This window comes from Elephantulus edwardii, unplaced genomic scaffold, assembly GCF_000299155.1.
Source record: "Elephantulus edwardii isolate Elephantulus edwardi_28Jun2011 unplaced genomic scaffold, EleEdw1.0 scaffold00080, whole genome shotgun sequence".
NCBI lineage: Eukaryota > Metazoa > Chordata > Mammalia > Macroscelidea > Macroscelididae > Elephantulus > Elephantulus edwardii.
Window position 1 is genome coordinate 3,678,427 of NW_006399830.1, and position 26,115 is coordinate 3,704,541.

The 26,115-nt window shown below is 58.5% G+C and overlaps 1 protein-coding gene across 1 annotated transcript in view; it reads left to right on the forward strand.

The window, feature by feature from the left end:
- FOXK1 (forkhead box K1) overlaps window positions 1-24,258 on the forward strand; it is a 48,027-nt gene extending 23,769 nt beyond the window's left edge. The window contains exons 3-10 of the mRNA XM_006889746.1: window positions 12,191-12,376; window positions 19,183-19,339; window positions 20,329-20,475; window positions 21,591-21,784; window positions 22,341-22,507; window positions 22,598-22,882; window positions 23,429-23,653; window positions 23,984-24,258. Of these exons, the coding sequence (XP_006889808.1) occupies window positions 12,191-12,376; window positions 19,183-19,339; window positions 20,329-20,475; window positions 21,591-21,784; window positions 22,341-22,507; window positions 22,598-22,882; window positions 23,429-23,653; window positions 23,984-24,258 (1,636 nt within the window). The remainder of the gene's footprint in view (window positions 1-12,190; window positions 12,377-19,182; window positions 19,340-20,328; window positions 20,476-21,590; window positions 21,785-22,340; window positions 22,508-22,597; window positions 22,883-23,428; window positions 23,654-23,983) is intronic.
- The last annotated feature ends 1,857 nt before the right edge of the window (window positions 24,259-26,115 follow it).

The window sequence follows — 26,115 nt, forward strand, 5'->3', positions numbered from 1 at the left end:
TATTTTGTTGCTGTTAAGTATCACATGCACAACCAAACAAGCACCTGCCAGCAGTGGGCACGTGTTCCAGGACTGGATCCTACTCTGAGCTGGGCACCGTTCTCACCCACCTTCCCCAGTGGCTTCTCCCCCACAAAGTCCGGTCTTGGAGCTGCTGTCGTCAGTTTGATCATGTGTGTGTTGTTAGATACCATCTCATGCACTAGGATGACGCATAGTGACTGTGAACAACAGCTCAGGCAGGTCCCTGCCCTGCCCTCTGCAGTCACCAGCTCTGTCATGCGCAAGCGTCTCTGCATCAGTCCATCCCAGTGACAGCTCTTTCTCATTGGCTGGTCACCTGCCTTTCCCTGTGTAATGTCTTCTTTCCAAAGACTCGCCCCTAACGGCAAACTTAGAGTGTGTGAGATGCAGTTTTGGCTTTTCAGGAGCCTTCTGGTTGTACGTCTTTTAGGACAGATGTCCAGTCCATGGTCTAGTCAGTACTCTTTGCTGACATCACCAAGTCAAAGGCATCCAGTCTTCCTTAGTTTTTGTCCAACTTTCAGATGCTTAGTGAGAAGGTCAGGCACACCTTAGTCTTTAAACTGATATCCTTGCTCTGTAGCACTTGGAAGAGGTGGGCTTGTGCACTCTGCTGCCCCCTGGAGACCTGAGGCCTGCCTGCATGACTGGTGCCCCGTGGAGTTGAGGACATTGACCCAGTGCCGCTTGAGCACCTCTATCCCCTAAGAAAACCCGCTTCTGGTAAGGACAGATGTGTTTGAGGTTTAGTTCCAGCTACAGGAAGCCGCTGCTGATTCGCCAGCCCCTCTGGGGCTTGTCCTTCCTCTGTATGTATGGACTGTGGGCTGGCCTCAGTGGGCTGGCTGGCCTTCCCAGGAACAGCCCAGAACTTTCTGTGTCTGTCTGCCTTGAACTGGACTGAACGGAGCCCACAGAGAGCGGCTGGTGCAGCCACGGAACGGAGGCTCAGCCCAGGCAACCAGATGTTGAAGGGTAGAACTGGCTGTAAGCCTTGTGAAGGAAATGGCCAGGACTTTCTTCCTTGGCGCCGCTGAGGGTTCAGACCACAGGACCTGTGAGCCACTCCCTGGGTGCCTCCCAGCGCCGGGTGCCAGGGCTGGTGCTGACTTCACGTCAAGAATTGCAGCCTCCTGTCTACTGTGGGCTTGCTCCACAGGGCACTTAACCCTCCTGGGCTGCAGAAATTAGCTTGGCATTTGTTCACCTGCTTCACTCAGTTCCCGTCTCTCCTCCTGTCTCCTGTGGAGCCGCCTCTGCCCTGCCCTCCTGTGCTTCTCTTGTGCCTGTCTCACTGCCTTGCACTGCCTTGTTGAGCTGGCGCGACCCTCCCGGCACTGGAGAAGCCACGGTCCCGGGCTCTTTTCTGGGCTCCAGCTTCGGGAGGGCTGCCGAGGAGGCAGTGTGCGGCAAGGACAGGCTGATCACCAGCAGGCGTTTCCCCTAGTGCCTCAGGCTCCCGGCCGGTCCTGGGCTTTGTGTTGTCCCTGTGACTGGACACTGGATCTCTCATTGCTGTGGAACTGGAACCGACTCACAGCAGACCCTCTGTTGGGGGTTCCGAGGCTGTAAGTGCCGCAGGAGGAGATTGCTTGTTTCTGGCTGGTGAATTCGAACGCCTTTTGGTTTGCACTGCAGCTCCCCTCAGACGAGGTCCCGGAGCACGCCCCTTATTCACCACTGTAACCTCAGAACCTGCTGCCAAGGACTCGAGTCTGACTCTGCTGACCATGTGACAGCGTGGAACTGCCCCATAGGGTTTCCTTCACTGCCTCTTCCCAGAGCAGAATCGCCAGGCCTTTCTTCCAAGTTACTCGGGATGGCTTTGAACTGGCAACCTTAGGCTAGTCATCAAGTCTTGACTGTTTGCACCACCCAGAGCTGCTGCCTGGGGCTCTGCCGTTCTGTGAGCATCAGGATCTGTGAGCGAGGCCTGCTTTCCCAGCAGGAACAGCTACAGTGGTCTGAGCCTGTCACCGCAAGGGACTGGCCCCAGGAGGGCTGCCAGTCGCAGCCCCTGCCAAGATCAGGCCAGGATGGTCTTGGATTGTTACCCTTGTTTGGGCTGAAGAAGGTGGAGTGGACTTGGTGACTCTAAGAACCCCAACCCTTGACACACACACCCCAGACCAGAGGACAGTATAATCGCACTGCCATCAAGAAACTAGAAGTCCCACCACTGAGCCCATAGGTATCCTGATAGATGGAGAAAGGGGTGATGTCAGTGATTCCGACTTGCTTGGATCCACAGCCCACACCCTTGGTACCGGCACTCAAGAAATCAAAGATGTGTTGCATGGGGAGTTTCTGCCATTGAGACCTCTGCAAGGTGCGCAGGAAAAATGATAGCAGTTTAAAGACTAAGGTGTGCCTGATTCAAGCCATAGTCTTTTCAATTACATATTATGCACCTGAATGTTGTACAGTGGACAAGGATAACAGGAGACGGAATGGGTGGCAGCTGTGGTGTTGGAGAAGAGTACTGAATGTCCGGGGGGGGGGCCTGCCGAATGAGCACCCCGCTAAGTCTTGGGGAACGTGCATCCAGGGTGCTCCTCGGAGGTAAAGATGGTGGAACTTCATCCTTAGAAAAAGACATACTTGGGAAAGTGGAGGATCGGAGAAAGAGAGGAAGACCTTGAACGAGGTGGACCCACACGGTGACCGTAAGGACAGCCAGGTGGCTCAGAGGCAGTGAGGACCGTCCAGGGTGAGGCAGGCTTTCCAGCCATGTTCATGGTCGACCCAACACCCCTACAGCAACCACGGCCCCGCCCAGACTCGCTTGACCTTATAGGATAGAGCAGAGTCCACAGGGTCTCCAAGCTGGAAGCTGCTGCAAGCCTTCACTGAAGCCGCCCGCTGGTCTTTACCCCGCCATCGACCTCGGGGTTAGCAGGTGGGATTTTAACCTCTGCGCTGCCGACGCTCCTTCCAGGAACCAGGGGTGTCGGAGGACACATGCAGCCCTCTGCTCTCGCTCGATCCCCGTGTGCCAACCCTGCAAGACAGAGCAGTTCGTTTTGTTGTATGTGGGTCACCCCGAGCCAACCGACTTGACGGCACCTGACAACAGAGATAACAATCGTGGGAGACCGGGGAAGTGCATCCACTGCCGGGACACAGACGTGTGCGCGGGCCTGGACGTGCACGTGCACGTGGGGGTCTGGACGTGCGCGTGGGCGTGCATGCGAGCCTAGACGTGCGCGTGGACGTGGGGGGCCCTGGACGTGTGTGTGTGTGTGTGTGTGTGTGTGTGTGTGTGTGTGTGTGTGGCCTGCACGTGCACGTGAATGTGCATGCGAGCCTGGACGTTCACATGGACGTGTGTGTAGGCGTGGACGTGTGTGTGGGCCTGGACGTGCTTGTGGACGTGGACATGCGTGCGGGCCTGGGCGTGCACATGGACGTGAGTGTTGGCTTAGATGCGGACGTTGCGTGAGCCTGGACGTACGCATGGACACAGACATACGCGCGGGCCTGGACGTGCACAAAGATGTGCGTGCGAACGGCGGAGCGTGTGCTTCCTCGTGGCTGAGCAGGTGAGACCACCGCCGTTCTGGGTCTGGTGGGTCCCTGTCCTCTGGCGGACCCTGTGTCTCGTCGGGTGACCATGCTGGAGTTTTCCATCACCTTCCTTCACTCGACTCGCTCAGATTGGCAGTGGACTTGTCCTGTGTCCTCTAGAGGCCCCTGATGGTGGGTGCACTGGGCTGGACCATCGCTGGCCTGCTGGCACAATGCCTGCCTCGTGCCCGGCCCTGTGCAGAGCGGGGACTCGTCTCTCTGGTCCCTGTCCTCCCTCCTTTCATCTGTACTTGGCAGGCGATGACATTTGTTTGCCCTTTGCCCTCGTCATGTGGTCTCTGTTGAATGCTAGCGTAGTGCATTTTAAACGTATGTTAGTGGAGGGATGACCCAGCTGTGCCACGGGGAGCACGCCCTGAGCCTGGCTGAGGGGGTGCAGTGCGGCTGCGGGAGCTCTGTCCCGCCGTGGTTGCCTGCCACCTCTTCAATTTGGAGAGAGTCCACAAGTGTCTCTGCCATCCTGAGACTGACACAGGCCACCACCCAGCAGCCTCTACTGACCCCACGCTGAGGACACCTTCACTGGTCCCATGGATTCTGTAGCTGTAGAATTGTTTAAGCTTTGCTCCAGGGGAACCAGCACAGACTGGGGGGACAGTGTGGGGGGTCAGAGTGCAGCCGACGGTGGTAATGGGCCTCCGCCGGGTGAGCACCCCTGTTCTCCGGCACCACTTGCCTCCCTCTGCCTTCCCGCTGGCCGCTAGGACTCTCTGGCGACAGACAGCAGCATGTCTGGCCTATGAGATGCCCTCTGTTTATCAACACACAGTGCCAGGCCAAGTCCAGAATGAATGGGGAACAGATTTTGAAATCACTGTTGTGAAACTCGAAACTCAGCACTTGCTCCGCCTCTCTTTCTCTCCCCAAGAAGTCTTGTGAAATTGAGTTTCCCCACCAAGCCCCATGGGGGTGTGAAACTTTTTCAGGAGGGGCCAGTTCTTGGAAGAAGACTGGAAAAGTTGAAGGGTCAGTTAAAGAGAGGAAGACCCTCACCAAGATGGCCTGACACAGTGCTTGCAGACATGGGCTCCACCGTGTCAGGGTCCCACCCACAGGGCCCCAGGTTCTCAGGGAGTAGAGGCTGCTGGAGGTAAGAACTCCCAGATCTTGGAGGAAACCAAACCAGCCAGGGAGTGAGCGCTGCAGCTGCTGGGGGCCCTGCAGACAGGAAGGGAGCGCCCTGATCCCAGCTGTCCCAGCCCCCCCATCGCTGCTGGGTTTGAGTCCATTGATGCAGCCACTGGGTCTGCCCCCTCACCGAGGGCTGCCCAAACGGCAGTCCCAGGACACTTGATTGTGCTCCCGGCCAGGAAGCTGTCCTCCAAACAGAACAAGGGACCCCGAATGGTTTAAAGTGAGATAAGCGTGTGGCAGGGCTGTGTCTTCTCCCCATTTCCATTCAGGCAGTACACTGAGCAAGGCTTCCAGGAGCTGGACTGTGTGAAGAAGAGTGTGGCGTCAGGATCCGAGGAAGACTTTCCAGTAACCTGTGTGATGCAGATGGCGCAGGCGTGCTGGCTGAAAACAGTGAGGAGCTGAAGCGCTTGCTGCTGACGATCAGAGGCTGAGCCTTCACTTAGATTATACCTCAACCTCAATCAGAAAAAATCCTCACCACTGGACCAGCAGGCAGCATCTTGATATCGAGAAGTTGTCAATGATTTCATCCTGCTTTGGGTCCACAGTCAATACCCTTGACACCAGCTGTCAAGAAACCGAGGGACACGTACCACATGGGGAAGACCTGCTCTTGAGGACACTCCCAGGGTTAAGGTGGTCACTGGATTCCGTGCCTTGTCCACGGCATGGCCGACTGCACTGTGTCTCCTCAGAGTGGCTGGGAGTCTTGGGGACTGTAGACCTCCGAGCTGTGATGTGGACAAACACTACCAACTGCCTGCACTGCTGAAGCATTTCCTCAAGTGGAGACGGGATTGCACTTGCCAGTGACTTCCTTTTGCTCGGGTCCACAGTCCACATACATGGTAACAGTAATCAGGAAATCAGAGGCCCTCACGCACTGGGCAGATCTGCTCTCGAGGACTCTTTAAGGTGTTAAATAAAGAGCGAGATGTTAGCGTAACAGACTGACGTGCCCGAGCCGAGCCGTGGTGGTTTCAGTTGCTTCGTCCACCTGTCAGAAGCTGGGCAGTGAGTTTGGAAGGCTCCAGCATGCTTACTGTGCCACAGACGGCCAGAAAGACAGCTGTCTTGGGAGAAATGCAGCCAGTGTTCTTCAGAAGCAAGAGTGGTGAGACTTCGTCTCTCATACTTTGGGCATGTTTTGTCCGGAGGAACCAGTCCCAGAAGGACATCATGGACAGGAACCTCGTGCTTGGTACGGTAGAGGGTCGGTGGAGAAGAGGCAGCCCCTCAGTGAGGTGAACAGACGCAGTGACCACCACCGTGGGCTGGAGTCCAGCAGTGCGTGTGAGGCTGGCGTGGGCCTGGCCGGGCAGGAGCCACTCGTGGACCTGTCTGCGCCCTTCAGGGTGAAGCAGGACTCCTTCCTGCCTGGGAACCACAGTGGGGTTTTTATGTCATGACTGGTGAAGTGTCTGCAGCAGAGCCTGGGAAAGCTGCGGGAACCGCTGTCCACGCAGCTGAGAGGCGGTCAGCACCCTGGCTCTGTCCCTTCAGGTTTCTCACAGCCCTCGTTGTCAAGGTGAAGTGTCTGAGTTGTGATCTCTGGTTTTGCTCTGAGAAGCGTAGCCTCTGTGTCTGTTAGCATCCTGCAGCCCCTCCCTGGGAGGAAGGTGAACCTGCAGAGTCAGTCAGGAGTGACATCAGGGCCCGGCGTGGACACGCCACCAGCCCAAAGGCGCTCATGGAGTCCACCAGCGTGAGAGAATTCCGTACCTTGTGTTTCATACATACATGTTATCTTTTGTACAAGACATATACACATGTATATGGACGTATACGTTGCATTTTAAAATAATCGTTGACCATTGGTCTGTGCCTATCATTGCCCCATCTTTTCACATCTCCATTGTATCTTTCATTGTGATTTGCACCTCTTCCGTTTCCTTCCCGCTTCCCCTTTCTGGGCATCTATATACATCTTCCTGCCATCTTTGTATTGTTGTAATAATGGTTTTATGAAGTATTTGTCCTTACGAGACTGAGTAGTTCATTTAGCATACTGCTGTCTAGATTCTCGCATGTTGTATTTTACGACATCATTGTTCCTTACTGCTGCATAGCATTCCATTGTGGGAATGTAGCACGATTTCTCAATCCGCTCATTTCTGGATGGGCCTTGGGGCTGTTTCCATGTGTTTGCTATTCTTAATGCTGCTGTGAACACAGGTGGGCATCCTTGTGTCTGTGTCTCAGTTCTGCTTTCTTAGGGCATTCTCTCTCAGCAGTGCAGAAGTTGGGGCATCCGGGATGTGTTCAGCTCTTTGAGGAAACGCCAGACTGCCTTTCAGAGTGACTGTACCATCTTACGGTCCTGCCTGCAGTGCAGAGTCCCACGCCCCCCACATGCTCTCCCACATCACTTGTCCCCTGTCCTTCGACAGTCAGTCCTCTGGGCACTGCACGCATCTTCTGGTTTTGGGGTGCTGAGCGGTGTGATTTGAGGTGACTCTACCAGGTCATCAGTGCACGTGATGCAGGACTGACTGACAACCTGCTTGTGGGCGTGGCCAACCTCCATGGGGACAGACTGCACGGGACATGGGAGCTCCTCCCAGCAGATGCCGTCAGGAGTCACCCCGTTTCTCCCTCCTGCCACCGGCTGCGCTAGGTGCTGCGGATTCTGGGGTGCGAGTGACTGCAGATCCAGCTCCTGGTACCCACAGGGGGACCGCTTTCACCAGATGACTGGGCGAGAAGTTTTGGGGTTTGGGGTGTGTAACGTGGGTCATGGTACTAAGTGTGTTGTGTGAGTGTCCAGGCTATGAGGTAGAGCAGAGGAGGTTTCGTGCCCTGTGTGTCATGTGCTGTTGTCACGTGAAGGATGTAAGGTCTTGTATCAGCGTGTTGATACAGATACGCGGGGGTGTGGTGCTTGGAGAATACGAGATTTTGTGTCGTCCTTGCCTGTGTCCCAGGCCTGAGACACTCGACCATGCATGCGGGCCTTAACGCATGGCTTCCACCCCCCAGGCAGCCTCCTTGCCCGGAACACCAAGGCAGGGTGCCCCAGGTGGGATGTCTAACAGCACGGCCTGCACGTGTGGGGTGTGAGAGCCTGGTCTCTGCAGCACTGAGCTCCAAGTGAGCCGGGCTGGGACCCCTCCTCGCTGCACTGGGACCCCTTCTCTCTGCACTGGGACCCCTCCTCTCTGCACTGGGACCCCTCCTCGCTGCACTGGACCCGCCCCTCCTGCCTCTCTGTCAGGGCATCGCCCAGATGACTTTCTCTGTCACTCTCTGATGGCTGAGGGACATTGCGGCCCCCAGTGCTGTCTCGTACCACTCAGGGTGCTCAGGCCCCCAACCTGCTGCCTGAAAGGTCATGTGTTCTCAACCAAGTCCTGTCCCCTCTCATTTCCCAGCTACATCCCAGCCCTGGACCCTCTGTGATAATGTTGGTTCAAGGGACAGCGGACAGCAGAAGGCCAGTCCACACGTGCATGGCCCGCACCCTGAGCCAGAGCAGTCTATGCCCAAAGGTTCTCCAGATTAGGACGGTGAGGGGCAGGCAAGGAAGACATGTGAGGAGGCATCCAGCACTGCAGCTGTGTGTATGTCAGCGGTGCTCAGGACTGCCCACGGTTCTCCCAGAGCTGGGAGATGGGAGCTGTGATCTGTGCTGGGAGCTGAGATCTGGGTCCTGGGAGCTGTGATTTCTGTGCTGGGAGCTGTGATTTCTGTGCTGGGAGCTGAGATCTCGGCACTGGGAGCTGAGATCTCTGTGCTAGGAGCTGAGATCTGTGCTGGGAGCTGTGATTTCTGTGCTGGGATCTGAGATCTGTGTCCTGGGAGCTGAGATCTGGGTGCTGGGAGCTGAGATCTGGGTGCTGGGAGCTGAGATATCTGTGCTGGGAGCTGTGATCTCTGTGCTGGGAGCTGAGATCTGGGAGCTGGGATCTGAAAGTTGTGTGCAGTGTGATCCAGGAGCTCTTTTCTGACAGGCCTTCCAGGGCCCCCCTCCCAGCTCCTGAGATCCACAGCTCGCAGACGTGGCCCATGGACAGACCTTTTCTGTTACCAGAATTTAGGGAATAAACATGGAGAACTGACTTCTGATTTGTTCCCTTTCTTTCTCCCCTGGTCTGGACCCCCACCCACAGCTGCCCTGGGTCAAAGGCCCTGTGTCTGTGTGTTAGTGCTGGGTAACTGTGTTGCTATCTTCCTGTGTCTGTGTGTTGGCGCTGGGTAACTGTGTTGCTATCTTCCTGTGTCTGTGTGTTGGCGCTGGGTAACTGTGTTGCTATCTTCCTGTGTCTGCGTACTTGCATCAGAAAGACAGACGTAGGTAAGACAGCGTTTGCCATGTCGGCCATCTCATATGGACAGGTCAGTGGCAAGACATCATCACCACAGTCTGTTCCCAAGCCCCCCCCCACGGAATCCTTGTGCCCCTTGTGTCTGAGCCCGCCCCCCGCCCCCACCTGCTGCTACCAAAAAACCTGACTGCAGTGGAGTCCATCCTGACCAGTGGCCATAGAGGACAGACCCAAGGCTGCAGCGAAGTCCCCCCTGACCAGTGGCCATAGAGGACAGACCTGAGACTCCCTGCGAGAGCAGCTTGGCTAGTGGGTGCTGTTTTGGTACCAGGCCAGCACACTGACCGCTGACCCAGCAGGGCTCCCCCATCTAGCTGGTGACCCCTAACTAGTGAGCCTCTGTCTGTGCCCGGGCCTCCCCTGAGTACCTCCTCTGTGGCTGCTGTGCGGTGGCAAACAACCAGAGTGGGTAGAAGGCGGGCAGGGCCTCGGGGCAGGCGTCTGGTGGCACATTGGGGTTTGCACTCTCGGCTGCAGAGTGGAAGGGCAGTTAGTGATTGGAACCCAGCAGCCTTTGCACAGGAGAGCTGAGCCTCTGGAGACCAGCCGGGGGAGCTCTGAGCGTGTCTCACCCCACAGGGTCACTCTGTCCACTCGGGGGCAGTGTGTGCGGTCACTGTGCGCCCGCTGTCCCAGCCGTGCTGTCGTCGTCCCCCCCGTTCTAGACTGGATCCAGTTGGGGCTCCTTACCCGTCTTGTCTAGCTTCTCTCACGTGGTCAGGATTTGGCACCCAAGGCCAACTGTTTGTTTCTGGGGTGTTCTGTTGAAAAGTCAGGGTTCAGTGGGAGACTGTCTGAGACTCAGCTGCTTGTCCCCTCTCCCCTCGGCCTGGAGCTTTCACACCAAGGTTTCCTGTGGAACCGAGTCCCAGTGGCCAGCTTCTCCTTGGAGCGCTTACAGCTTGGGGGCTGCTGGTGCCCCTCGCAGACTTGAAGTAAATGACTGTGTGGTCATGGGCAGCCCAGGAAGGTGACCCTGTGGCCAGATGGCCCGGGGACGGAGCGAGATGCCTGCAGAGCTGTCTTCCAGGTCTCCCCAGCCCCCACCCCCCGCCAGTGTGACTCTGTCCCTCCCATAAGTAGGCCCCCTGGGGGGTCACAAGAGCCAGGCCTGCTGCCCACCCAGTCAGTGCCCACCCAGTGCCGTCCACATAGGGCCGGGTCGAGCTGCTCACCTGGTTCCCGAGGCTGCAAGCTTTCGATCAGCCGCCTCCTCTTCCTCCTGAGGAGTGTGGTGGGTTTGAACCACCGCCTTCTGGCTAGCAGGGGCCAGGGAGCTGCCTCTTTCTCAGGCCACGTCTGGGGAAGTACCACCAGCCTCAGGAAGGAAGTGAGGCCCCTGCTGCACACGGCCGTGAACATCCCCTGGGAACCCCTGGAAGCTCCCCCTCTCCATCTGTGAGCCCCACCCGCCTGGTCATGTCTTTAATGTTCACCGCTGCCTGGTCAACAGCGTTGGAGGGCACTGCCGTGACCCAGAGGCTCGTGTGCAGTGACCTTTGGGGAGGGCATTGCCAGGCCCGCCTTCCAGACGCTGGCACTGCAGCCTCCCCTGCCTGCCCTGGATGCAGGGCCATGGGGCTGGTTCCGAGGAGCAGCTGGTGCGTTCCAGCTGCTAACCTTCCTGTTAGTAGCCCGGATGCTTTAACCAAGGCTCCACCAGTGGACATCATGGGGAGACGGACACCACAGGTGGTGAACCCGTGGGGGGAATGGACACCACGGGGAGTCAGAGACCACAGGGGTGAACTCTTGGGGGGGTGGACACCATGGGGAGTCAGAGACCACAGGGGTGAGTTCGTGGGGGGAGTGGACACCATGGGGGGAAATGCCACCACAGAGGTGAACCCTTGGGGGGAGTGGACACCACGGGGAGTCAGAGACCACGGGGGTGAACTCATGGGGGGGTGGACATCACAGGGAGTCAGAGACCACAGGGGTGAGCCCGTGGGGGAAGTGGACACCATAGAGGGGAGAGGACACCTTGGGCGGTGAAGCCATGAGGGGGATGGACATTGTGGGGAGATGGACACCACAGGGGGTGATCCCATGGGGGAGTGGACATCTTGGGGGAGGAATGGGTATTCTCACAGGATGTGCATACCAGAGGGGTGGACACCACAGCAGAAGTCTTCCATGGGGTGTGGTACGTACCGTGGGAGATGGACATCAGTGCAGGAATGGAGGGGAGTGGATATTCACAGGATGTGCACTCCAAGGGGTGGGCAGAGGGTGGATGTGCCTGCAGACTCCGGGGTGGTTTATCAGTGGGTGAACCCCAGTGCACCCCGTGCTGCCCTCTTTGCTCCCTGAGGCTTCCTGCTTGTCTCCAGCTCTCAGGTTGTTTGCATGGTCATTTGACAGTCGGAACGTTTTAGCCCGTCGTTTTCCAAGTCCACAGCTGATTGTGACAGGAGGCCTTTAATGCCAGATGGTGAGGCCCACTCCCCAACACCCTCCAGTGTGAGTGTGCACTGCGTGGCCATTCGGTCACTCAGCGTCCACTCTGTCGTCGTGGAAGTGTGAGAATGGATGACGTGGTCACTCAGCATCCACTCTGTCATCTCGGGAGTGAGAACATGGGTGACGTGGTCACTTGGCATCCGCTTTTTTGTCTCAGGGCTGTGAACGTGGTTGATGTGGTCACTCAGTCACTCAGCATCCACTCTGTCATGTTTGGGGTGTGAATGTGGTTGATGTGGTCACTTGGTCTCTCAGCAGACACAGTGTCTTCTCCAGAGTATGTCAGGGCCGGGTTGGCCACCCTGGTCCTTTTAGGAGGTGACAGGTTGGGGGCCCTTGGTGTCTCTGCTGCGTGCGGCTTGTGGTCTTATGATCCCAGATCTCCTCCCGCTGTTCTGTGATGGAGCCAGGCTTCCCTGCCCGCAGGCCTTGCCGCCAGTGGTGGGCAGGGATGTCTTTCTGCAGAACCTCCACTGGAGATGACAGCACACGGTAACCGGGAGCGGGGGTGGGGAGATGCGGCTCTCGTGTTAGGAGCCAGCGAAGGGAAGCTGCCATCAAAGCGCCCAGCCTCCTGTCTCATCGCTGAGGGGCACTCGGGCCAGGGAGCGAGGAGTGCGGGTGCCTGACTCGGTGTCCTCCTCTCTCTGCAGGTGCACCCTCCGGTTTCCCAGCACCGCCATCAAGATCCAGTTCACATCACTGTACCACAAAGAGGAAGCCCCGGCGTCCCCCCTCCGGCCACTCTACCCCCAGATCTCCCCACTCAAGATCCACATTCCGGAGCCGGACCTCCGGACCATGGTCAGCCCCGTGCCCTCCCCGACTGGCACCATCAGGTATGTGGCAACCCGCCCCTCTCAGTCGTGCGTCAGCTGTGGGTGTCCCGGGCGCCCCACTGTCTTGGGCGGAGCTCGCTAAAGAAGCAAACCCTGTGACATATATAAAGAGAGATTTGCATCAAGGGAGTTTCACACTTGGCCATGGAGAGGTTTCTGTGTCCAGAGGCTGAGAAGTCCAAGGTCAGCAGCAGACAAGGCTGCCCAGGCTCCAGGACCCCTGGAGGGCGGGGGGGGGTAAATGAGCCCCTCAGTGCAGGCCACGCCCCCAGTGGAAAGCCCTCATCTGATTGGCTCTCCCAACAGATCCCATCGAGAGAATGATACATCAGACCTCAGCAAGGGAATGGCCACCCCACAGCTGCCAAACCAGAGAACCATAGGCGGCAAGGTGACCCCAGCTCATTTGTCACATCCTCCTCATTCTCGGGGTACCTGCACCCTGTACAGTGTGGTCCTCCCTGTCCCTGCCCGCTCCAAAGAATGGGTCCAACAGAACGTGGAAGTTAGTGAACAGGGTGATTCACCTTACGCACAAGGAAAGCCTCGTGGCGATAACTCCGGAAGTGCTGCAGCAGCACATTGGCAAGGGGCTGCCCAAGGGTACGCTGGTTCCGAAGCCGCTGTGGGTTCCGAAGCCGCTGTGGGTTCCGAAGCCGCTGTGGGGACGCGAGATGTCACACCAACAGTAGCTGGATCTTGGCAGAAAGCGGAGGATGCCGGAAGGTGTGGACCCGTCGTTCTCCAGACTGTGCTCCAGCATTCCACTGTGTGGCTCGTGGAAAACTGGGTGACGTCGGGAAGAGGAGTCCGGACCACTTAACTGCTGCGAAAACTGTGCGTAGGTCAGGAAGCAGTGTCTGAACAAGGCAAGGAATAACGCACGGTTTAATAGCAAGTGTGCATCGCATTGAAAGGGAGGAGTATTTCAAAGAGAAGGTGCTATCAGGATTGAAGGACGACGTCACCAGTGTGCCGTACGCAGATGACACCACCTTGCCTGTGGACAGGGAAGAGGGCTCGTACCGCCGACAAAGATCGGCGGCCACATCATCCGCATGGATCCTGCCTCAGCACCGTAAAACACAGTTCTCCGAGCTGGACCAGTCATCGGTCATTATGATGAGCAGAGAAAAGACTCTAGTGCTCAGAGATTTCCTCTGACTTGGGTCCACTCGCATCTGTGGAAGCAGCAGCCAGGACATCAGATGCTGGGTTCCCCTGTGCAGTCCTGCAAAGACTTGTTAAAGTGCTTCAAGCAGACGTCGCTTGTAGGATTAATCCTGAGCCAGGCCACGATATTTTCATTTACATCATTCGCGTGTGGAAGTTGGACAGTGGAAGTATGAAGCTGAAGAAGCGCTTGGTGCCTTTGAGTTGTGGTGTGTGGTGCGGGCAGAGTACTGGAAGGAGTGCAGTTAGTGTTCTCCGGAAGCCAGGATAGTGAGACTTCACCCCAGGACGCCTCATCAGGCCCTGGAAAGGGCCATTGTGCTTGGTAGAGGGTCAGTCAGAAATAGGAAGCCCTCCGAGAGATGGCCACTTTGTCTCGTCGGCCCCGGCACAGCAGAGGCCTGAGCACAGTGCAGTTCCCGGCAGGGCGTGCTGGGGTCCCCGGGGCAGGCTGGAAGCCAGGCCGGCTCAGGAGAGCATGTGGGTGGAAACTTTGAAGGGACCTGATACTTCAGTAAACCCGCTGGTGAGTTTTCTTTCTAAAGCGAAGCAGCTCTCCGTAATCCAGCACTTTTCCCTGTTTGAAATCTTGCCTGTTAGAACCTTTTGAGGTAAACACAGCCGTGACCGCCCTCCCCGCGGCAGGGAAGTGCTTCGACTGCTGTTTGCCAGCATCTGGCCATCTGTTCCAGGCTTCACGTGGGAATCCTCGGAGATGTGTTGAAAGCGCACCTGGTGTTTGAAGGAAGGCGCGCGTCCAGGTCCCTCCTCATATCCAGTGTCATAGCATCATGAGAGACCTTGAAAGGAAGCTGTCCCGGGGTCCGCTCGGACTCCTGGTGACTCCCGGTTAGCCTCTGTCCAGCCTCCACGCTCTGAGTCTTTATCAGAGGGGGCTGTCCACCCTCCCACAGGATGGCTGGTGAGTTTGAACTGCTGACCTTGGGGTTGGCAGCCTGATGTACACAGCAGGCCACCACAACACCACATCAAAGAAGAGCCTTGAGGGAAGCTTTCAGGATGCATAGCGTCCATCTGACCAGAGGCTAATTGAGCTTGAACTCAAAACAGTCGTCCGTTGAGTTGGAACCGACCTGTAGCTGACCCTCCAGCGGGGTTAACTCAAAGGTTGCAGACCGCATGGGAGGACATTGCTCGTCTTTCTTCCTTGGAGCAGCTGCTGGACCGGAACTTCCTGCCTGTGGCTCGGCAGAACCCCTCCTTACCGTTAGGGCCCCCAGAGCTCTCTAGATATGTACGTTGTTGTTCCCTTGAGACGCATAACGACCCTGTGTACAACGCTCTGAACCCTGCGCTATCCTCAGCCAGGACATTGTCTGACACACCTACCCTCATTATCCCAGTCACTGAGTCAGTCCATCTCATTGAGGGTCTTCCTCTCCTGCACTGTCCCTCCACCTGCCCAAGCAGAATGTCCCTCTCCAAGGACATGCCCAGAGTATGTCAGGCGGAACTTCAGAATCCTTGACTCCAAAGAGCAACCTGGTTTCACCCTCTCCAGGATGAACCTGTTTGTTCTCTTGGCAGTCCATGGTCAAATTCATTACTCTTTCCCAGCCGCACAGCTCAAAGGCATCAATGCTTCTGCCATCATCACTAATCATTGTCCAGCTCTCTGATGCAGAGTACCTAATTGCAAAGACCATGGCCTGGATCAGGCTCAGAAGATTAGAAAGGGCAGTGAAAGCTTGCATTGGTGGGAGACGACCTCGTAGAAGAGACGTGAGGGTGCGAGCCGGGAGGGACGCACAACTAGAAGAACGGCTTCCATGCCCCGGGATGGGACAGGCGGAGACGGGCTTGCTGTGTATTCTGAACAACAAATAAAGTTACAGAGAGAGAGCGCGCGCGCACGCGCTAGCAACTGACATAAAGTCTTCTAATATTAAAAAACTTTTAATAATGGCCCTTAAACACCACCCCCTGCAGCTGAGTGCCGGCCGACACCACCCCCTGCAGCCGACTGCCGGCCGGCTCCGGTGACCCCATAGGACAGTGGACCCGCCCACACGGTCTCTCAGGCGGGAATCTTCATGGACACAGACGGCTGCCTGTCTTTGCCAGCGTGGCTGGTGGATTTGAATACTTACGGTCGCAGCATCCAAAGAAGATGGAAGGAATGCAGAATGTCACTGTCCCGGGAAGAACTGGTCCATGCAAGACAGCTGCCTGACCGCCACCTGGAAGAGGCTCCTGCTTGTGCCTCCTCAAAAAAAGGGACCCGCGGGAATGCAGACGCTGTCGGACAGTTACCAGTAACACACACAGTAACATCTTCTTGAAGATTATTCTAAAATGGCTGGAGCAGTCTCGACGGGGACCTGCCAGCAGTTCCAGCTGAGTTCGGAAGAGGCCATGACGGGAGGGATGTCAGTGCTGGGGTCACACAGGTCCTGGCTGAAGCGGAGCATACAGGACGGCGTTTGCCTGTGTTGTCCTCACTCTGTCAGGGTTTGACTGTGTGGATCCCACGAAATCCTGGATGTGTTGACCAGGAGAATCCAGTACACGTCACTGCTCATGTGAAACCTGTAATAAACGAAGCAGCAGGATCGCGAACAAAACAAGGAATACTCCATGGTTTAAAATCATTTAAAAAATGAGAGTCGTGTCCTTCCCCCTTACCTGTTCAGTCTGTACACCGAGCAAAGAAGTCAAGAAGCAGGACTGTAAGAACAATGTGGCAGGGAGCTCTGGTGGCCTAGTGGCAAGAAGCTGCTCTGCAATCCCAGAGGCACACGGTTCAAATCCACCAGATGCTCTGCTGGAGGAGAGGCAATCTCCTCCTGTGCCAGTCAAATCCGACTTGGGGGAAAAATAAAAGCGAACAATGTTCATTGCAACTGGAGGAAGACGCATCCACAGCCTACACTGTGTAGATGACACAGCCTTGAAGCACTTCCTGAAGAAGACTACGGCCTGCACCTCTGCACGGCAAAAACCCAGATCCTCACAACGACCACAGCAGCGGCGTGGCAGATGCAGGAAGGCAGCAGTGCGGAGTTCTGTGTGTTCGGGTCCACAGCAGCATCCGTGGCAGCACCAGTGAAGAAATCAAAAGATAAGTTGTTCTGGCCAAATCGTCAGTCGGGGACCTTTGTAAAGTACTGAAGAACAAAGCTGTGCCTGAGCCAGGCTGGAGTGTTCTCAGGGGCTGTTTGTGAAAGTTGAACAAAGATTAAGGAAGATCAAGAGGATTGACGGCGTTATTGAACACACTGTCGAGTGCCGGAAGAACAGCCCGCTCTCTTAGAAGCTGTGTGGCCAGGACGCCCTGCCGAGGAAGGATGGGGGGGCTTCGTCTCCTGTACCGTGAGCAGATTGTAGGGGGCTGATCCTTAGAAGACTTGGTACTGGGGCGGGTACAGGGTTAGGAAGAGAAGACCTTCAACAGGTGACACCGTGGCTGCAGCAGTGTCTTGAACCCCAGTCTGTTGTATACAGGGTCGCTGTGAGTTGGATTCACCGAGACACCCCTGACAACAGTAGCCCCACAGGAGAAAGATGGGTAGGCTTCTCCCAAGACCTGCAGCCTCTGAGATCTGGGGGAGGGCTGCACCGAGCCCCAGCGGACTCCAGGCCAGGAGGTTTTGGTGGTCTATTAAGTGGACATGACGAGAAACTGAAATATGATGAGAATTGCCAGAACGAGGCAGACATGGAGTGTGTGTTCTTGGAAGAACGGCACCCACAGACCTGCTCAACTTAGGGGGTCGCAAACCTTCAACTTGTCAAAAAAAGAAAACAAAGAGCTTCACAGCACGCACAACACAGCGAGCGAAGCAAAGTGGGCCGCGTTACGCAGAATTCAGATTGAGCATCCGCAAAGAGGCCCCTGCTGTGGCGACCCCTCCCAGGGCTGTGTTCACATCTGTGCCGGGCTGGCTGGCAGCCCTCTCCCTCCGTGGCTTCCCAGGGCTCAGCACAGATGAACTGTGTTTTATTTAACCAGTTTGCTGTTAAGGGACACGTGGGTGGCTCCTGCTGGCCGCTCCCATCAAACCCACACTGCTGTCGAGTTGGAACCGTAGCTGGCCTCCTGCGGGCTTTTGAAGGCTGCATCCTTCACCCCCAGCGCCGCTGGCTCCCCCCACAGGCAGTGCTCAGAGCTGCCTGGTGTTAACCAGAAGTCCAGCAGTTTGAACCCACCAGTAGCTCCGCGGGCGAATGATGAGGCCGGCTCCTCTCACGAAGGTTGTGAGATGGGAAAGTTGAGGGCTGCTCTCTGTCGTGCAGGCCGCCCTGGCAGAGTCCACCGACGGGGCGCCTGCCTGACCAGTTAGTGCACACAGCGCACTGACCCTTCGTGGCAGGAACCGAGTCCCGTTGAGGACACATCAGTGCCTCTGAAACGTCGACGTGTTACTACCCTGAGGTGATGGCAGTGTCATCTGTGCTGAGTGAGACTCTGCTCTTGGGGTCAGGAGCCCCAGGTGTCTCAGGACAGCCTTAGGAATGGACACTAGTGATGCCGCTTAGCTGCTAACTGGACACTTCAGACCCCCCAGCTGCTGGAGGAGGAAGGGGCTTGATGCAGCACCCCACCCTGCTGTGAGGGGACCCGAGGGGAAGGGGCTGGAAGGTGGTGACTTTGTTTGAATTGACTGCTCTGCTGGGGTCCCCTGAGGCAGAGACACCACATCCCCATTTTACAGATAAGCAAACCGAGGCTCCAAGAAAACATGCCTCATGTTCGATGTCAGCCGGGTGCCGGGGAGCAGTGGTTCATATCCATTCATCTGAGGGCTCTAGAGGTATCGAGCGCTTTGGAGAACTCGAAAAAGCAGCCGCTGGCCCTCACTGTCCCCCCACCTCCCCCAGACTCCTAATTATCATAGCCATAGCCCCCTAACCACGTCAGCCCCCAGACCCCCGACCACCACGGCCCCAGGCTGCCCTCATGTCCCCACACCTGTGCCCTGGGGTCCCTTCAGGCCCGCTCCGGTGGGGTCCTGGTATGGGTGCAGGGTGAGCTGCTTGTGAGTGGTGCCCTGCTGCACACGCAGGAAAGGCCTGGCGTTCGGCTTCTGTAAAGATTGCTGTTTGGGTGCCCTCAAGTCATGAAACACGGCCCACGGCCTGTGCCACCCTCACGGTCACTGCTGTCACAGCCTCAGGTCCCTCCAGGCGCCCGCCAGTGGCCATCCCCAGAGAGGACAGCACAGGGCCAGGCCCTGGTGGAATGCATCTGCGGCTCAGAAAGCCTGATATGAGCCAGAGTGGGTTCTGACCAGTGACCCTCGTTGAGCCTGCAAAGCCCTGGCTCGCCTGGGCCGTGGGGCGACCTGGACTGTGCCCGCACTGCCACCTGGCGGCCAGCGAGTGCAGGACAGCACCATGGTCGGGTGGGGCAGAGCCTGCTGGGGCGAGGCCTCGGGAACAGCAGTCGTAGGGACGCAGGTTGCCAGGACTTTCTTCCACAGCACCACTGGGTAGACTAGGGCTGTTCAGTTAGCTGTGTGTGCTCACCGGTGGTGCCTGGGGCTCGGCTGACCACTGGGAGCCCAGTGCCCTGGACGACAGTATCCCCGGGACTCTCACAGGTGAGTGTCCTGTCAGCACCCACTCCCAGTCTCTTGGGTTCACGTGGCATCTGTCTTCTTTCTCCACAGTGTCCCCAACTCCTGTCCAGCCAGTCCACGCGGGGCGGGCTCCTCCTCCTACCGTTTCGTCCAGAACGTGACCTCGGACCTGCAGCTGGCAGCAGAATTCGCGGCCAAGGCTGCGTCAGAGCAGCAGGCCGATGCCTCTGGAGGGGACAGCCCAAAGGTCAGAGGGCACCCCACTGCACACATGAGCACCACAGATCCGAAACACCCCCAGGGCCAGCCTCACAGTACAGGCCACAGCCCAAGAGCACGGGCGTCCAGGTTCCCACCCCAGAGGGCTGGCTCGGGGGTGGGGGGTCTGCCTAATCTATTTCAGCTTCTAGTAGCTTCCAGCCCTCCCGCATCCACTGTCCCTCCAGCCTGTGTATCTGTGTCTCCAGCTCCATTTATAACTCACAGTGGCCAAGATAGGGCGCACCTCACTCAGGGATCAGCCGAGTCACACTGCAGGGGCCTCTGTTTCTGAGCAGGCCACATTGACAGGTACCCCAAACCGCCTGCCTCCCAGTGGCCTCCCAGACGGGAGCAGGCCCTGGGTTTTCCGAGATGGCTGGGGAGGACTGAGGGACACACCAATGTCCCGTCCTTTCTGTGTTTGTCATGTGCTTGGGTCACTTGATGTTGTGCCATCAGCATGTGTCCCTGTTCCCCGTGCTGAGCAGCGCCCCGCCCTCCTGAAGGGTGCAGGCCCTGTGCCTCCCCGCTCAACCCTGTGCACAGGTCAGGAGAAGAGGTGAGGGGTCTTGGGAAGGCCTCTCTCTCCTTCCTACAGGGCAGGCCTGGTGCCTGGAGTGTGACGTCCCCTACTGCTGTAGAGGGTGCTGTGGGGACGTGGGGACCTGGCCGTAGAGGATGCTGGGAGCTGGCCGTAGAGGGTCCTGTGGGGATGCGGGGACCTGGTCATAGAGGGTGCTGTGGGTTTGCCGAGGCCTGACCATAGAGGATGCTGTGGGGACACGGGGTCCTGACCGTAGAGGACGGCTGTGGGGACACAGTAATCTGGTCATAGAGGGCTCTTTGGGGACACAGGGACCTGGCCGTAGAGGACATTTGTGGGGGCACCGTGGAGATGTGGGGGCCTGACTCCCAGCTCCTGGGGAGACTTGGCTGCACCCTAGTCCGTGGGGTGACCGTGTGCTCTTTGTCCAGGACGAGTCGAAGCCCCCGTACTCATACGCCCAGCTCATCGTCCAGGCCATCTCCTCGGCGCAGGACAGACAGCTGACGCTAAGCGGAATCTACGCGCACATCACCAAGCATTACCCCTACTACCGCACTGCCGACAAAGGCTGGCAGGTGAGGCGACGCCGAGCCCTGAGCGTGCCACGCTTCTCGTGGTCTCTGTACCGTCGAGATGGAACCGACCCATAGCTGACCCTCCAGCAGGTTTTCACAGACAGTTAATCCATGGGAGGAGATGGTCCTGCAGAGCAGCTATTGGATTCGAACTGTGTGCCTTCAGGATTGCAGCTTCTTACCACTAGCCCAAGAGTTCCCCAGCTAGCCCTGTGCCCTGTGGTGGTGGCAGCGTGACCCTGAGGACCACAGGGCCACCGTCCACGCCTGCAAGAGCAGGTCTGCCCTCGTCCCGAGGGGCTCCCAGACCACAGCGTGGCTCTCCCTTTGACCTCTGCAAACAGCAACACGCCTGTGCTGGATTCTTTTAAAAAAGAAAAACACAACGATTCAGAGTTTTTCATTTCGGCAGGTCGGTAGTAGTCTTGAAGTTGGGCTGCGACTCCCGACACTCCATTGCAGGCTGCTGCGCCCTCGTCAGCAGAGGAGCTGCCCCCTAAGCTGCTGACGGATCCTTTGAGTTCAGTTGGCAGTTTGAGCCCAGGAAGTGCATCTTCTCTTTTTTTTTAAGCTCTCAGGGTTTAAGGCAGCCATTCTTTACTAAGTAAACGGAACTGTTGTTGCAGTTCCAATCCACAGGCTGCTCCAAGAAAAAAATGATGGGCCGTCTCACCTCCCGTGACTTACAGCATCTGAAAACCTGGGCATTTTCTGACTTGGGAGCGATGACTTGAGTTGCAGAGCTGTTTGGTTTAAAGATGACCTTCGTCTAAAGCCTGAGATCTCAGGGCAGCAGTTTCAGGGCTTCATCCAATCTCCCTGCTCCAGAGCCCAGATTCCCTGAGAATTTTTATTTCTGTTCCACACATTCTTCCCTTTTGGTGTGGCGTCTTTTCTAGTTCTGTGCTGGACTTTGAGAGGAAATCAGAGTGTGCTGTGCACATTTCTAGTCTGAGTGGTGCCTCGGCCTGTGTGACGTAGTTTCCCTTAGATCTGGTGCTTTTTAAGTCTGTGGCGTGTCCTGGAGGACAGCGTAGAGGAGGGGGATGGGGAGCAGGAAGGGGAAGGGGTGGTTTGCTGGTCGCCAGGTCACATGCACCTCTACTTCCTTGCAGAATTCCATCCGACACAACCTCTCTCTGAACCGCTACTTCATCAAAGTCCCTCGCTCCCAGGAGGAGCCCGGGAAGGGTTCCTTTTGGCGGATAGACCCCGCCTCTGAAGCCAAACTCGTGGAGCAGGCCTTTCGGAAACGGAGGCAGAGGGGCGTCTCCTGCTTCCGGACCCCCTTTGGGCCCCTGTCGTCCAGGTGAGCCAGCCCGGCATCCGCCAGGTCCACCAGCAAGGCTGGGAGCCCCGAGCCAGGGTCTGTGGTGCTTGCATTCGGCATGCATGCCACAGACAGGGCCTCCACCCCGTCGACGGCTGGGCGACGAGTTCAAGCTGAGCCAGGCGCCCCTCTGCTCGGTGCCAGGCAGCAGGCCGAGCGGAGGAGCCAGCGTGGTGCTGCCACAGGCTAATGAGTGGTCAGCAGGGCGTGACCACAACGACTCCAGAGCCAGGCGCCCTGGAGGGCAAGAGGAGACACAGCAGGGGCAGGGACAGATGAGGGCAGCGGTGCTCGGCCGGCCCCCAGGCCCTCTGGGCACCCTGTGGGCAGGCTCGCTCTGGGGAGGGTCTTTCACACGCAGCTGCTGGTCAAAGCGGAGGCCGGGCCGGGCCGGGCCAGCGTCCCTGCGACTGGCCACCTTTAAGAAATGCCTGCAGGGTTGCCGGCCGCCCCGTCACGTCTCCGATGTGGCAGGGGAGGGGCTGCAGAGGGGCGTCTACCTGTTGTAAGCCTGACACCACTGTCTTCATTCCAGGAGCGCCCCCGCCTCGCCCACCCACCCGGGGCTCATGTCTCCGCGCTCCAGTGGCCTGCAGACCCCAGAGTGCCTGTCCCGGGAAGGCTCGCCCGTTCCTCATGACCCCGACTTCAGCTCCAAGCTGGCCTCGGTGCCCGAGTACCGGTATTCGCAGAGTGCACCTGGTGAGGACCACCCCGCCCTGGTACCACTGCGAGCTCGGGGTTCGGGGCTCAGGGCTCGGGGCTCGGTCTCACACGCCCTCTTGTGTCCAGGCTCGCCGGTCAGTGCCCAGCCAGTCATCATGACAGTGCCTCCCCGGCCATCCAGCCTCGTGGCCAAGCCCGTGGCCTACATGCCAGCCTCCCTCGTGGCCTCCCAGCAGCCCTCAGGCCACGCCATCCATGTGGTACAGCCGGCACCCACTGTCACCATGGTCAGAGTGGTCCCCACACCCGCCAGCTCCGCCAATGGCTACATCCTGGCCAGCCAGGGCGTGGCCAGCAGCACGCACGACACCCCAGGCACGGCTGTGCTGGATCTGGGCAGCGAGGCCAGAGGTGATGCTGGGGGCTGGAGTCGGGTGGGGTTCTTGAGGCTCCAGGGTTGTGGGGCACAGGCCTAGAGGAGCAAGATCTGGGGGGTAGCCGTCATGTTGCCACCTTCTGTTGTCCTCCCCTGTCCTGGAGCCACCCCAGGCCACACTGAGGGGAGCGGTGACGTGGGATGTCCAGAGGATAGAGGGCGTCTTGAAGGGGGACCTCTCTGAGCCCCAAGAGGAGCCAGTGGGGACACTTCACACAGAATGTGACCATCTGGGCCTGTGAGCATACGGGACAGCTGCTGCAGGCGGCCAGGTGGGCCCCGGTCACCCTGCTTGGCTCTGTGTTTTACCATCAAGACACAGAACGTGTTGGTGACAGTCCCCTCAAATGTGAGGGTTTTCTAAAGTCCAGGTTGTTGCAGGTGTTTTCTGAAGGCTGTTGCGCCTCTGAAAACGTCAGGAGTCTCGTCAGTAACTCTGAGCACCCCCTGGGAGCCCCGCACCCCCTTCCTGGCTGGCAGGTGGGACTGACAGCAGGTCTCACATGCCTCCTATCCCCCAGGCCTGGAGGAGAAGCCCACTATCGCCTTTGCCACTATCCCTGCTGCCAGCCGAGTCATCCAGACGGTGGCTAGCCAGATGGCCCCAGGCGTCTCCGGACACACGGTCACCATCCTGCAGCCAGCCACGCCGGTGACCCTTGGTCAGCACCACCTGCCGGTACGAGCCATCACACAGAATGGGAAGCACACCGCCCCCCCCAGTGGCCTGGCCAGCAGCGCTTACGGTGAGGCCTGTGGGATGGGCAGACGGAGAGCTGGGCAGACAGGAGGACAGCTGGGATGGGCCTGTGGGGACAGGGCGGAGAGGTGTGCGGGAGCCAAGGGAGGTGTATGGGGTTCAGAAGAGGCACCTGGGATTGCAGGAGAAGGGGATTGGTACAGGGTGGGGTGGACAGGATGGTGACTAAGGGCGGAGGAGAGGATGGGGAGTCCTGGGGACCCGGGGAGGGGCGTGCAGCTGAGAGAGGCTTCAAGTGCCCCAGTGTCTGCTGGGTGGGAGGCCCTCGCCTGGGGTAGCCTCACCAGCCCTGCTCATAGCCCCTCTCTCCCCACAGCCCTCACGAGCCCCCTCCAGCTCCTTGCCACCCAGGCCAGCTCATCCACTCCTGTGGTGGTCACCCGCGTATGTGAGGTGGGGCCCGAGGAGCCGCCACCTCCTGTGATGGCCACAGCTAGCACCCCCACTGCCACCACACCCACAGCTGCGCCCTCCCCAAGCGGGGAGCCTGAGGTGAAGCGGTCCCGCGTGGACGAGCCCAGCGGAGCAGCGGCCATGCAGACAGGCGTGATCACCACCGCCGGCCCTGGGGGCTCGAGCTCTGGAGAGTGACGGCGTGCGCCGTGGATATGGAGCTGGACGCCGGCCACTGCCCTCCGGACACACGTGGGCAGTGCAGCCCAGAGCCGCGGAGATGCAGAGCGGACGGCCTCATCCACTCTGCCCTCCCCGGGGTTGGGGTCGCACAGACATAAACACAGACAACGAGTGCGCTCTGGACATTGTTTTCTTCCCTTCACACCTTCTCCCCAGCTGGAGCCCAGCGTCCACGCAGCACCCCAGCAGACCTGCCCACAGGAACGGGCGCCTTGCCTCTCCGCTTTGGGGGCACCTTGCCGGGAAGACCACCGCACTGGTGGAGGGACTCAGCGAACACAGAGCCAAGGCTGCACACTGAGCGCTGAGATGCCCAGCGTCCTGCTGCCCCGTTCTGGGCTGCCAAGGGGCTGCCAGCACTAACCTGGGGTCAAGTATGGCTCCAGGATCCACACAGGCCTGGCTTGGTGTCAGCTTGGATGTTGGGGCGTGCACGAGTCCACGCATGCCAAGGGGGGGCACCCCCAGGCTCCTCTGCCGCCCCGTCCCCCAGGGACCCGCCCTATTCTGAACCACAAGGCAGACAGATGAACCCAGGCTGGGAGTCTTGGCTCCACCTGCATGTTGAAGTCGGGGCTGCTGCCCAGTAGAAGCTGAGGCGTTGACGGGTCACAGCTGGTTCAGCGTTGAAGCAGAGGCCTTCATGGGCCCACCACCTGCATTCACACTGCTCCCTCCGGCCCTGGACAGCTGTTGAGGGCCAGCATCTCCCTTTTGGGGCGTGGATCAGCCAATCAGTGGAAAGAAACTACCTCCAGAGCCGCCCCCTGGAGCCTGCAGTCCTCTGGGCGTGGAGAGGCCCGCCTCCTGTCCCACGACCATCACGGCTGGCCGCCGGGACGTGGAACCGGTGTGAGATAAGACCAGGGTCTCAGGAGGGGTCACAGCAGAGGCATCTGCGCACGTTGACCAGCCTGCCAGGCCTGTTGGCATTGCTGCTGTGGCGATGACAACTCTGACCGGGGCTTGTCCTGGTGGGAGCTGACCTGGGACAGTGGCCACAGGCACTAGTCTTCCCAGATGGAGCAGAGGGGTGAGGCCCTGCTCAGGGTTCAGGGCTCGGGTGGCTGATGGTGGGGCAGGCTTTTCTGTGGCCCTGACCTTGGAAGGAAGGTGGCCGTGTGGGTCACACCCAAGAGGCCGGGGAGGGGCAAGCTGGCGTCACCCTGGTTCCCATGGTCATGAGGGATTGCTCAGTACGTCAGTCTGTGTCTCCCACCCCGTGAGCTGACAGTGCCCGGGGCCTCTGCCTGACCTGACCCACGGAGAGCGGCTTCTGTCATGCTGAGGGATCGTCTCGAGCTTGCTGCCACCAAGAAGGACAGCGCCCGGGGGCATGCTGACCACCTGCGGAGGGCCCGAGGTGGGGAGAGGGCTTCCGTGGAGTCAGCTCAGAGCCCCTCACCTGCCCAGGAACCTCTGGCCTGAAGGCCCTGGGAGTGCCCATGCCCACACGGGACCTAGTCCAGCCCCGGGGCCTCCCTGACCCCAAAACCAAGCCCTGGGTGGCTGCGAGGGCCGAGGGGCTGGTGGAAGCTGAGTCAGGGCGGCGCATGCTGCAGTGAGCAGTGCTGGGCAGCGTCCTCTCTGGACTGGGCAGCAGGTGGCCTGGTGGTGCCTCTGCCCCAGCGCTAGTGTCTGCCTCGCTTCCAGCAGTGTCCCCTGAGTGGCCAACATCACCTTTGACTGAGACAGAGCCTGAGACCAAGGGGGACAGAGGGCAACAGGGCAGCCTGGGCCTTGCTGTCTGTCATGTGCTAACCCTCCCCTCTGACTTCTAAGGTGGAGCCAGGAGCATTCAGGGTCCCCCCC